General features: G+C 34.1%; 2 protein-coding genes across 8 annotated transcripts in view; both read left to right on the forward strand.

Moving 5' to 3' along the window:
• The window catches only part of LOC116002145 (disease resistance protein RPP13-like), a 15495-nt gene extending 8787 nt beyond the window's left edge, over positions 1 to 6708 (forward strand). Inside the window, exon 2 of the mRNA XM_031242187.1 lies at positions 6550 to 6708. Within this exon, the coding sequence (XP_031098047.1) occupies positions 6550 to 6694 (145 nt within the window). The 3' untranslated portion in view covers positions 6695 to 6708. The remainder of the gene's footprint in view (positions 1 to 6549) is intronic.
• LOC116002146 lies at positions 110 to 12809 on the forward strand. Of its 7 annotated transcripts, XR_004094378.1 has the most exons (13): positions 110 to 3401; positions 3514 to 3677; positions 3974 to 4106; positions 5563 to 5752; positions 5837 to 5962; positions 6047 to 6126; positions 8012 to 8156; positions 9569 to 9766; positions 10478 to 10582; positions 10669 to 10738; positions 11014 to 11134; positions 11705 to 11832; positions 12413 to 12809. XR_004094378.1 is itself a non-coding variant. In XM_031242189.1 (2 exons), the coding sequence occupies exons 1-2, from the start codon at positions 173 to 175 to the stop codon at positions 1842 to 1844; spliced, it is 1551 nt and encodes a 516-aa protein (XP_031098049.1). In that variant the 5' UTR covers positions 110 to 172; the 3' UTR covers positions 1845 to 1909. The 7 variants fall into 7 exon arrangements, 1 of the variants encoding a protein (XP_031098049.1); XR_004094377.1 differs by having other exon boundaries at positions 5837 to 6126; XR_004094375.1 differs by lacking the exons at positions 5837 to 5962; positions 6047 to 6126 and adding an exon at positions 10042 to 10154.
• Positions 12810 to 13628: the final 819 nt, after the last annotated feature.

A 13628-nucleotide genomic window follows, 5' to 3' on the forward strand; every position in this document is an offset into this window, starting at 1 on the left:
CAAATTGTTTTTTTTAAAAAAAAAAAAAAAAAAAAAAAAAAAAAAAAAAAACTTGTCTTTATCCTATACTCTGCTCTGCAAAAATTCCTCTCTCATTTCTTTTCATCTCCACAATTTCAACTTTCTCCCCTCTCTGCAAAATCCATCTTAATTACCTCTTCCATCACTGCCTATGGCGGCTTTTGGTGCTGTGACCATTTTAATGGACACACTCCATCGAAACTTCCTCCAATCTACACCTCTTTTCCCTCTTCGCAACAAAACAAAGGTCTCTTCTCTTTACAGCAATCTCTCTTCTTTGCAAACCTCTCTTGAAGAAGATTTCTGTATCAGGGTGGGGGAGTACGATGAGGCAATGAAAGGGTTAGAGGCACAACTGAGAGATGTGTCGGTTGAACTAAGGTTCCAAATAGAACACCAATTGAGATTGTTTTACCTGGGGAAATCCATGAAGCTTAGGCTTCACTCTGCTCAAAAGCTTCTTCCCATTTTGAAAGAAGCAATTAAAGGCGGCATAGAAACTATGGATTTCAATTCTGTGATGGAGATCCTGGGGAAGCACTTCACTCTGCCGGTATCAGGCATGCCGCCTCATATATACAAAAGGGTCAAATCTTTTTGCAGGCAGCATCAATTCTTTCTCTATGGAAAACAAGAGAGTAAGGATGATGAGCAAGCCAGTGATGATGATGATGAAGAAGAGAGCAAGAATGGAGAACAGATTGATGATGAAGAAGAGAGCAAGAATGGACAACAGATTGATGATGAACAAGAGAGCAAGAATGGGGAACAGATTGATGATGAACAAGAGAGCAGGAATGGAGAACAGATTGATGATGAACAAGAGAGCAAGAATGGACAACAGATTGATGACGAGGAATGCCGGCTCCTGGTGAACATCGTAATACGGTACTTCATAGGGTCCGTATGGCGCGTGTCGTCTCAAATAAAGAAAAAGGTGAAATCTTGTTTCAGGCGGGAAAGGAAAATCGATGAGGTAGAGATAAGGAGGTATATGTTGTTGTATGAAGCAGAAAGTGTAATCAGACAAGAAGTGAGAGCCTCTTATCTCAATAAATACATGAAACAACGGATACAGGCTACACAAAGGATTCGTCAACTCTTCATCCAAGGAATTAGCCTCACATCTTCCATCAACAAACAGATGTTGAAGGTTAAGAATGCATACCACCAATCCAACAACAACAATCCTGCTTCTCTAAGAGGGCTGGAACTCGATACCATTACGGTTGGTGATTCAAAGTCTACAATCAAAATGGTGGGCTGCGATGATGTGTTCAACACCATAATGGACAACTTGAGGCAGCATTCCTCAAAACGAGAAATTGTCTCGACTGTGGGAATGGGTGGTATCGGTAAAACCACCTTAGCTAGAAAGATTTATGAAGATGCTTCAATCATTTCTTACTTCGATTGTCGAGCTTGGGTTACTATCTCACAGGATTATAATCGAACACAAGTGTTCCAATGCCTGCTTCGTTCTCTTGACCCTGCAGAGGCCAGCCACAACAATACAGGTTTGGCTGAGAAAGTATACAAGTCTATAAAAGATCAAAGGTATTTGATTGTAGTAGATGATATTTGGAGTACAAATGTCTGGGATGATTTAATGAGGTGTTTTCCGGATGACAATATTGGAAGTCGAATATTGTTGACCACTCGACACAAAAATGTGGCTGAGTATGCTGATTCAGGTAATCATTTTTGCCATACCTTACCTTTTTTGGATTCAAATGAAAGTTGGGATCTTTTTCAGAGTAAGGTGTGTAAAAGATCAATAACTCTACTGTCTCCTGAATTTGAAAAAATTGGTAGAGAGATAGTAGACAAGTGCAAAGGATTACCTCTTGCAATTACTGTGGCCGCTGGATTCCTCTCAAACTCCAACCAAACCTTTATTCATGAATGGGAGCATATTGCAAAATGTGTCCTTGCTTTGAGTTTAGATCATTCTAATCAGCAGGGTGAGAAGATCATTGAATTGAGTTACACCTTCTTGCCTCATCATCTTAAACTTTGTTTTTTGTCATTTGGGTGTTTTCCAGAAGACTGTAAGATTTATGAAAGTAAGATTGTTAATTTTTGGATTTCAGAGGGATTTCTAAAAGTTTTGAGGTCTAAGAGCTTGGAAGATGTAGCAAGAAAAAATTTACAAGTTCTTGTGGATAGAAATCTTGTTCTAAGTTATGGAGATGGAGATGATATAGAATTCTATCAAATGCATGATGTCTTGCGTGAATTGGCTTTGAGAGAAGCCCAAAAAGAAAATCTTTTATGTTTCAAGAAGGGTTATGTTATAAGTTTGAGATGGAAGAGAAATGAATCAATAAAGTCTTCCCATATATCTCAACCATGGAGTATCCAATCAAGAATTTGCAGTTACAACAGTATAACTCCTACTACCAACACTTCTTCACTGATTGATAATTTGTACTGGACTTCAAGACAGGTGGGGGTGCATGCACATTTTAAGTTTTTAAGGGCATTGGAAGTAGTCAGTGAGATGATAAATGTCCATAATATTTTTTTGGAGATTGTGGGTCTAGTGCATCTGAGATTGTTAAGTATTCGTTGTGGGTTGAATATTCGTTGTCTGCCTTTGTTCATGTTGCGTAATCTACAGAAACTAGAAGTTATTTGTGATTATTTATCATGTGAACCCCTTGATATTTGGGGATTACCTCAATTGAAGAATATCACAATTTGGGGCATTACACTACTTCCTCCAAGATCGGTTCATTATAATTTGGAGAGCATTTATAGTTTGGATTATAGGAGTTGTACAAAGGAGTTGTTCCTGAGGATCCCAAATCTAAGGGAATTGAATGTTACTACTAATTATAAAATTAAATACAAAGCTCCCAATTGGTCTGAAAGTCTTGTCTATTTATATAAAGTGGAAGCACTAGTGGTTAAGGCCGAACTTGGGGAGTTTAGTACTATTTATTCTATGAAGATGCTAAGCCTAGAGAATTTTTTGCCAAATCTTAAGGAGTTAAATTTGTCTAATACAAATTTAAAATGGAAGGATATGGATGTTGTTGGTAAGTTGTCTAAGCTTGTGGACCTCAGATTGCAAGATGTTAAGGATCAAATATGGAAACCTAAAGATGGAGGATTTCGTCGATTAAGGTTCTTGGAGATATTTTCGAGTCCTCTACAATATTGGGAAGCCACTAGTAATCATTTTCCAGTCCTTGAAAAGCTAGTCCTTGGTGATATAAAGTTGAAAGAAATTCCTAGTGATTTTGCAGGAATAACTACTCTAAAACAATCAAGTTATGTTATGGTTATTTAGAGTCACTTATATCATCTGCTAAGCGTATTCAAAAAGAGCAACAAGAGTATGGAAACGACACAGTTGTTATTTAAATTTCCGGGTTAGATTTTAAGCTACCTCATTATTATTAATTTTTTAAAATTTAAATCCGAAGTTATATCAATTTCAACGATTAATTTATAACTCATAGATGATGATGTTTTTCTTTTCAGATGGCGGTAGCTAGGTTGCCCAGAGGTTGGCAATTAGTGAAGAAAATGCCAAAAATTCACATTAGCTACTGCTTTACATTATGCTTCCATGACGTCAATTCTAATGGGATCTACATCTCATTACCACACACAACAGCCTTTGCCATCATTGAATTGAATTGAAGGTGTTTTTGTATTATTATTATTATTATTATTATTATTATTATTATTATTATATAGTGTGAAATGTTTTTGGATGCAATGTACGTAAAGGAGTGGCAAATATATATATATATATATATATATATATATATAGAGGGAAGGGTTTTCGTGGGGTTGTGCGATTACGCACCTTAAACATTAAAATGGCGCACCTTAAGTACACAAATGATGTTAGTTAAACATACAAACAAAGCACCTTAAAAACACAAACCATGCGCACCTAATCTAATGCCAATGATGTATCTTTTGCTTGAAACAGCGCTAATTGGGGTTATCTGTTCATAAGTTCCATGAAGATGAGATAGATGCAGCCAACGCACCACACATCTACTATACAGCAGCAATCTGAAGCCTTCAACAGAGCAGAAGCTCCATCGGTCCGCCCCCTGCTGGTACAATCTCATATCAACATCTTCTATCTATCTGTGTCCACTTCCATATATAAGTTTGCCTGGGCAATACCACAGTCACCAGGGTGTTCCAATAAAAATTAGGGTTTTGTGCTATATCTTAATCTGGGCCTTTTTTTGGAGTAATTTCTTGGGCTTTTTTTTTTGGAGTAATATATATATAAAGAGTCATGATCAGGTGCGGTCGTGCTCTCCCATGCGGCCGTGCGGTTCACACCACTCAATGTTACGAAATACACCACTCAATGTTAAGAAACACACCACACAAATATGCACTGTGGTGTGTTTCTTAACATTGTGGTGTGTTTCATTGTGGTGTGTTTCTTAACATTGAGTGATGTATTTCGTAACATTGAGTGGTGTGTGACCGCACGGCCGCACCTGAAATTATTTCTATATATAAATATAATAGTTGCTCAAAAAGTTATAAGCCAATTCCGATCACACTTCTCTCCATTTGGCAAATATCTTGTGTAAAATGCTGACAAAAATATTCTAAAGAATTTATCTTTAGGACCTTTATTTATTGATAAATCTATTTTAGGACCATCTTTCACAAGAATATCTATTAATTTTAGGACCATCAATCTAAACAACGCAATTCTTTTTTATATTTGGCGATTAACGGTCGAAACGGAAAACGTGATTTCTAAAAAAATAAAACATTAATTAAAATGACCAAAACGACGTCGTTTTGGTATGGGATGCATAATGCATTGGGCACCTTGGTCCACGATATAAATCGCCTATAATTTTTTTTTTAAATATGGGGCCTCCAAAAATTGGGGACCCTGTGCGGCTGCACATGTTAGACATGCTCAGTTACTCACTACGGCCCTAAAAGTCACAAATCTTAAGATTACAATTCCAATTGAATTGAGCTAACAGGTTTAATTTGTTGGCTTCTAGTCTCTATGAATAACATTAGCCAAATGTATGTATTTTACATTTTTACATACAAGCATACCAACACGGGAAAAAACGTGACACATCAAAGTCCTAGCTACCTTGGCGAGTCTGCCTTAGATCACCCAAATAAAAGAACAAAGTGAAAGGTGGCAATGTTACCTGAATATATATATATATATATATATATATATGCTCATAATAAACGTACAAGCACACCAACATGGTAAAAAACATGGTATTTACATACAAGCATTCACCGAATTGATGTATTTTACATACAAGCACACCAACATGGTAAAAAACGTAACACATCAGAATCCTACTACCTTGGCTAGTCTGCCTCACCCAAATAAAAGAACAAAGTGAAAGGTGGCAATGTTACATGAAAAAATATATATATGCTCATAATAACTGCAAATTCTTGTGATTTTTATGTGCATATATGTTTTGACCTACTTGTATTGGGTTTTTTTTGGAATGATTTGAAAGCAAACAAACACTTACTCGTTCCTTTTTGCCTTATATGTAGGAGATTTTGAGTTGATAAGTTGCGGAATGAAATAAATTGAGAGTATTTTGTACGTGCATTGAAGAATTTGGGTCGACGCTAACGCTGGCATGAGGGCAAATCAAGATTCAATGACGGAAGCATCAAGAATTTCTAGTGATTTTGCAAATATAGTTACTCTCAAATCAATCAAGTTTTTGGTATAAGAGAGGTATGAACTTGTTTTTGTTGTATACCTTATTGGATTCTTATTATTTGTAACTATTATCTTGATTAAAAAATTCTCTATCCATAGAAAGAGATAGTGATAAAGTCAAAAGTTGAAAACAATTATGACCATGGTGAGGAATTGGGTACTAGAGTACTAGAGTACGAACCAATTGGCTCGTGAGCAAGTATACAGGCTTCTAAAACATCGAAGGTATTTGATCGTAGTAGATGATATTTGGAGTAAAGATGTTTGAGATGATTTAATGAGATGTTTTCCGGATGACAATATTGGAAGTCGAATATTGTTGACCACTTGGCAAAAAAATGTGGCCGAGTATGCTGGGCAAAAAAATGTGGCCGAGTATGCTGATTCAGGTAATCATTTTTGTCATACTTTATGTTTTCTGCATTCAAATGAAAGTTGGGATTTTTTTCAAAGTAAGGTGTATAAGAGATCAATAACTCTATTGTCCCCTGAATTTGAAAAAATTGGTAGAAAGATTGTAAACAAGTACAAAGGATTACCTCTTGCAATTGTGGCTGTTGGACTCCTCTCAAACTCCAACCAAACCTTTATTCATGAATGGGAGCATATTGCAAAATGTGTCCCTGCTTTGAGTTTAGATCATTCTAATCAGCAGGGTGAGAACATCATATCATTGATTTGAGTTACACCTTCTTGCCTCGTCATCTTAAACTTTGTTTTTTGTCATTTGGGTGTTTTCCAGAAGACGATAAGATTGTTGAAAGTACGATCGTTGATTTTTGGATTTCTGAGGGATTTCTAAAGGTTGTGAGGTTTGAGAGCTTGAAAGATGTGGCAATGAAAATTTTACAAGATCTTGTGGATAGAAATCTTGTTCTAATTTGTGGAGAGAGAATTGATAAGAAAGTATATCAAATGCATGATGTCTTGAGTGAATTGGCTTTGAGAGAAGCCTAAAAAGAAAATCTTTTATGTTCCAAGAAGGGTTATGATAGAAGTTTGAGGTGGAAGAGAAATCAATCCATAAAGTCTTCCCATATATCTCAACAATGGAGTATCCAATCAAGAATTTGCAGTTACAACAGTATAACTCCTACTACCAACACTTCTTCACTGATTGATCATTTTTTTTACAGGAGTTCAATACGGGTGGGGGAGCATGCACACTTTAAGTTTTTAAGGGCATTGGTAGTAGTCAATCAAGAGATAAATGTCCATAATATTTTTCTGGAGATTGTGGGTCTAGTGCATCTGAGATCTTTACATATTCTTTGTAGGTTGAATATTCATTGTCTACCTTTGTTCATGTTGCGGAATTTACAGAAGTTACAATTTGATGATTATTCATCATGTGGACCCCTTGATATTTAGGGATTACCTCAACTGAAGAATATCACTATTTTCGACGGCAGTACACTAGTTCCTCCAAGATCGGTTCATCATAATTTGGAGAGCATTAGAAGTTTGGATTATAAGAGTTGCACAAAGGAGTTGTTCCTGAGGATCCCAAATCTAAGGACATTGGTAGTTAATCATAGTCATTTATTAAAATACAAAGATCCCAATTGGTTTGAAAGTCTTGTCTATTTATATAAACTGGAAGTACTAATAGTTGATACCGAACTTAGGGAATTTAGTATTATTTATTCTATGGGGATGCTACTAAACCTAGAGAATTTTTGGCCAAGTCTTAAGCAGTTAGATTTGTATAATACAAATTTAAAATGGGAGGATATGGATGCTGTTGGTAAATTGTCTAATCTTTGAGGACCTCATATTAATGACATATGCTGTTAGGGATCATATATGGAAACCCAAAGATGGAGGATTTCCTCAATTAAGGTTCTTGAAGATATATTGGAGTACTCTACACTATTGGGACGCCACTAGTACTTATTTTTCAGTCCTTGAAAAGCTAGACCTTGGTCTCATAAAATTGAAAGAAATTCCTAGTGGTTTGGCAGAAATAACTACTCTCAAATCAATTAAGATATATTGGAGTTTAGAGTCACTTATATCATCTGCCGACCGTATTCAAAAAGAGCAACAAGAGTATCAAAACCACACATTTGTTGTTGATATTTCCCGTTCGGAACAAGCAATGATTTGTTGTCTTCCCATCCATATTAATTAGATGTTAATTATTTAGATGCAATGAGAGGAAAATATATATAAGTTGTTTCCCTTGTTTTTGATGACTCGTGTCCATGCATGAAAATATGCTATTAAAAGCATCTGATCTGATGCCAATGATGTATCTTTTGCTTGAAACAGAACTAGCTGAGATTGTCTGTTCATAAGTTCCATGAAGATAAGATGAGATGAGATGAGATAGATGCAACCAACACACCACACATCTACTATACAACAGCACTGTAATCTGAAGCCTTCAACAGAGCCGAAGCTCGGTCCCCTGCTGGTACTATCTCTGTCCACTTCACTATATAAGTTTGTTTGGGCAAAACCAAAGTCACAAATCTTAAGATCACAATTCGAAAACACGTTTAATTTGTTGGCTTCCAGTCTCTATGAATAACATTCGTGGAATGTATGTATTTTACATACAAGCACACTAGCACAGTAAAAAACGTAACACATCAGATTTCTAGCTACCTTATGAATAACATTCGTGGAATGTATGTATTTTACATACAAGCACACTAGCACAGTAAAAAACGTAACACATCAGATTTCTAGCTACCTTGGCCAGTCTGCCTCACTCAAATAAAAGAATGAACAAAGTGAAAGGTTGTTAGAAAAATCGTTGTTGGTAATCTGTAATACAATTGAGATACAATATAATACAGAAGAACAAAGGAACAAAACCGGATCATCTGGTGTCTTCAGGCGTGTAATCACTTTCCTATAAGCTTTAAATCTCCCTCAGAAAAAGCAACAAGGTTCAAGATTTAATCTTATGGGATACAAGAAGATAATGAAATTCTTAAGTTGCTTTGTTTAAGAATTTCCTGTAGAATTGTAGGACTGTGAAATATCAAGGTTTCATGCAAATTAATTGCATGTTAATTGTATATCTATTCAGATGACACTCCTAAAATTTATAGGGATAAATTCTAACTGTTAAGAGCAGTTACTGGAAGTTTAAAGCAGTTTTAAAACCAACTTCCAAAGATATATATTAATATAACTGATTTGAGATTTATTTACGTAATATTCTGAACCTATGCATCCAATATAATTCAACCAATTATATTTGTATCTTAATATCTCACATGCATGAGAACATACAAATCATGAAATATTAAAATGTATAATCACCTGCATGGTATTAGAATGAATTACAAATTGATAAAGGATCATGCCTTCTAGAGGTGAATGCTTAATAAAGGTTCATGCCTTCGAGAGGTGATTACCCTTTATTTTCAAGATTCGAGAGGTACATTATCAGATTCATTTAAGCCTGCAAGACATTGTTGCTAAGCAAATCGTGGAAAAACCATGCCGTGTGTAACACTAAAGGTTCCCGCAAGACATAATTCGCAAAGCTTCTTTGAACTTCCATGAACCAACCTCTCGCGAGACCTTTCGAGCATCCCAAAATCATCTCTACCAAACTAAATAATATTTATTACTCAACTCCAAATATTATTTAAACATGCATGGTAGACATCTGAAACATTAATCTTCATTACTATATAAATATCCAACAAAGGTGGCAATGTTACCTGAAAATATATATATGCTCATAATAACTGCAAATTCTTGTGATTTTTATGTGCTTCTATGTTTTGACCTGCTTGTATTGCGGTTTTTTGGAATGATTTGAAAGCAAACAAACACTTATTCGTTCTTTTTTTGCTTTGTATGTAGGAGGTTTTGAGTTGATAAGTTGCGGTCTTGCGGAATGGAGTAAATTAAGAGTATTTTGTACGTACATTGAAGAATTCGGGTTGACACTAATGCTGGCATGAAGGCAAATCAATATTCAATGACGGAAGCATCAAGGATTTCTAGTGGTTTTGCAAATATATTTACTCTAAAATCAATCAAGTTTTTGGTATAAGAGAGGTATGAACTTGTTTTTGTTGTCTAACTTATTGGATTCTTATTATTTGAATCTATTATCTTGATTAAAAATTCCTCTATCCCTGAGAAGTAAGAAGTGATAGTGATAAAGTCAAAAGTTGAAAAGAATTATGACTATGGTAAGGAATCGGGTACTAGAGTACAAGCTAATTTGGTTAATGATGATACCTTGAAGCATTTGGGGTTTTAGTGCAATTAGTTGCATAATGTGCTTCGAACAATATTTATTGATACAGACTACTTTGAATTGGAATTAGATTCTAATATCTTTCACCACACCAATGTGAGAAGCATTTATGATGATGGATGATATTAAAGACGTTTTAGCTATGCAATGACTTGATGTATCCATTATACAAGTCTTTATAATGTAAGTGTATTCATTAATTTGAAAATGTTAATTGTTTATTAATGTATTACTTAACAAATTTTTAGGTATCTTCACATATTGTGCAATCAATTTGGGTTGACTCAGTCACATTTTTGTGTCCACCACAAATAGGAAAGGTCATTCTTAATTTGAATTTTAATGTTGTGACTACATTATTGGAAATACTATGTTCACATTGAAGGACAATACATTAATTTTAACACCATACTATCAATCTTAAGTAATATATTCTTATGTGTTTATATAAGTGAGTTTGAATTATTATTAATTAAATTTGCAATGTATGTGTTTATAAATTGTAGACAACATTAGTTGCTTCTGGTGATTCATGTTTGTTCGAGAATAATATATGTTTTTGATCCTATGGAATGTGACCGGAATATAGAACTCAAACATGCGGTGAATATGTAAGTAAAAGTATATCTATATATAAAATTATGTATATTATGTGTTATAATTTATAAATTGTGTTTATACATTAATGTTATTATAGGGCATTTCGATCATATATGAATCAGTGGGGGCAAAGAGTGAAAAATCTTTCTCAATGGAAGCATGTTAAGGTAAAATACAATAAGGTTTACTTATTAATTTATAGTTATTAATTGTTAGCTAGATTACAAATAATATTTACTATATTTTCATTTGTTTTTTAGTGTCCTAAACAATCCAGGGGTGTTCAGTGTGGATACTATGTTATGAAATAATGCATGAATTATGCACAAATTATTTCGCATTCACTTCTTTGGATGAAGTACATATAAAGTGATATAAACTAAGTATTTGGTAATAATTGAATTATAATTTATTACTAATATAATTAATAATTCAATTGTAGGTGTTTCAAGACACTATGACATATTTCATGGGGATGTTAAGTCTAGAGAACTTTTGGCCAAATCTCAAGGAGTCAAAATTCTCTAATACAAATTTAAAATGGAAGGATATGGATGTTGTTGGTAAGTTGTCTAGGCTTGAGAACCTCAAATTGGATAACATTGTTGTTACAGATCAAAAATGGAAACCCAAAAATGGAGGATTTTGTCGATTAAAATTCTTGATGATAAATTGGAGTCCTTTACTATATTGGGAAGTCACTAGTAATCATTTTTCAGTCCTTAAAGATCTAGTCTTTGGTTGCATGGATTTGAAAGAAGTTCCTAGTGGTTTTGTAGAAATAACGTCACTACACTCAAATCAATCTATTTAAGTTGTTGTTTAGAGTCACTCATATCATATGTATGGAAATGACACATTTATTGTTGATATTTTAAGGTCAGATTTCTATATCTACCTTTGCTTTTCAAAAAAAAAAAAATTGAAAGTAAGATTCTATTTTTGAATCCTTATTTTTTATAATTTTAATCCAAATTTATATCAGTTTCAACCATTAATTTCTAAACCATATTCAAATGGTATGTTGCCCAGAGGTATTACCAACGCATCAAACTATAATTCTTAAGGCGGATGTTGTGTTCCCTTTATACTTTCATAATAAGTAAGTTTTCTCTTTCATTTTTTTTTTTCAGGATCACTAATTATTTTTCGGAGTAAGGATCACTAATTATTTTCCGGAATAGGGTGGGCAAGCGGGTGGGGCTACTTGGAGTGCATGCTTTGAAAGCTACGGATTGAGGATTGGGTGAGGTTGATTACGGTATGTATCTCAACGATGAAATATAATGTGCTAGTAAATGGAGTTGCGTAGGGCAAATTATACCATGGACTAGAGTCTACCTTGCACTGTAGAGCAGAGTCCAAAAATAATCTTCAGATTTTGTATATGTAGTTGACACATTCTGTACCTGCGGGCAATTGACAGTTTATGTACATGTAGTTATCATATTATGTGTCAATAATTATTAAGTTATTTATTTACATGTACATAAATTGTTAATTGTAACTACAGAATGTGTTAACTGAAGATACATAATTTTTGTATCAATGTTCACAATGCAATATAAACTTTGGTCCATGGTATAACAATTGTGTGCGGAGGGTCTCTCACTTTTGTTTAAGGAAGTGAAGAGGGATAGGCACATCCATGGGGTGAGGGTAGCGTGTAGGGCTCCTCCGACGTTTGATAAGTGTCAATTTGTAATATTTTTATGATGCATAATGAATGATAAGTGTATTTTTGTACACATTTTAACCACATCCTTTAACCAAGTTTGTGCTTAATTTGCACCATTTATTGCACTGCGTAAGGCTTATTAGTATTATTTATCTTATTTTAGGTGTTTTTATCTTCAATGGTAAGGGAAGTGAAGAAAAGGGATATTTTTAGATGATTTGCAGCACTAAGGAGCCCTTTCTGAGATGATCGAGATTCAAGAGCATCATTGAATAATCAAGAAGAAGGATCGCGTTCAAGAGCCAAGACAAGTGATGTCTCTATTTGATGATGTCACACTAACGTTGACATTCCTGTGTAGGGCCCGTTCCTAGCCCAATTTTCTCACATTTTTCTTGCAGTTAGGATGTGGTTACCCTTAATCCATTCCCCTTTTTACCTTCATTATTGTTAGCTTCATATTTAGTTTTTTTTTTATTTATTAATGTTGTTTGATTTATGATTCGCTTTTTCGATATCCTATCTATGAATTAGTTGCTTGGATTCTCAAAGATCCAATATCTTGGTCTCTAAATAATTGATTGTTGCACAAGTATGTGTTCAAGCCTTAATTGAACAATGTTTTATCCCGTAATATTTATCATATATTTTTTTGTAGCAATCACATAAATTTGTCAATCTCGCATTAGAATTGCTTTAATTGAGTAAAGACAATATGCACCTAAAATAACTAAAATAAGGAGTAAATAATGGTTCAGAATTAGAGATATCACGTGAAGACAATACCACATCTATTCCTTTGAGCTAGCTTCTAAACACTTACACTCTTGTAATTAACCACCTACTATTCGATCCCCTTCCGATCCACTCCTTGAGACGATATCCGGTGTGAAGATACCCTCTCACACACACTTCATTCCTTCACCACTCTAAACATTTTTCAGTATTACATTTTTATATTGACCCGACCAATCTCATGAATAAAGATCCATGAAACGGTCTCACACAAATTTTGACATTGATAATATGCCTATATCAAATAAATATCAACCTACTTCTAGGTTCAGAGATTTTGAGTAAGTCCTAGCTCTCAAATTCAATGAATAAGGGATAGAAACTGAAATATCTTAACCTCTCACATCAATACATCATTACCCTTAGGCATTTATCAAAACTAATAAGATATTTGTAATTTAAATAAGTTATAAAATAAGTTCCACCAAATAACAATGCTTATATCATATATCTTAGAATAGGATACAAGTTTATTTTTAATATATTGTAAATCTATTTTTAGTGTAATACAGGCTCATTTTAACATACAATACACTGAAAATAAACTTGTAATATATTAAAAATAAAGTTGTATCAAAATATAA

The sequence above is a fragment of the Ipomoea triloba genome, chromosome 13 (genome assembly GCF_003576645.1).
Source record: "Ipomoea triloba cultivar NCNSP0323 chromosome 13, ASM357664v1".
In the NCBI taxonomy this organism is placed as follows: Eukaryota; Viridiplantae; Streptophyta; class Magnoliopsida; order Solanales; family Convolvulaceae; genus Ipomoea; species Ipomoea triloba.

Excerpts from the sequence above, each read along its gene's own strand:
- LOC116002146 (XM_031242189.1), top strand. The coding sequence starts at position 173 with ATGGCGGCTTTTGGTGCTGTGACCATTTTAATGGACACACTCCATCGA.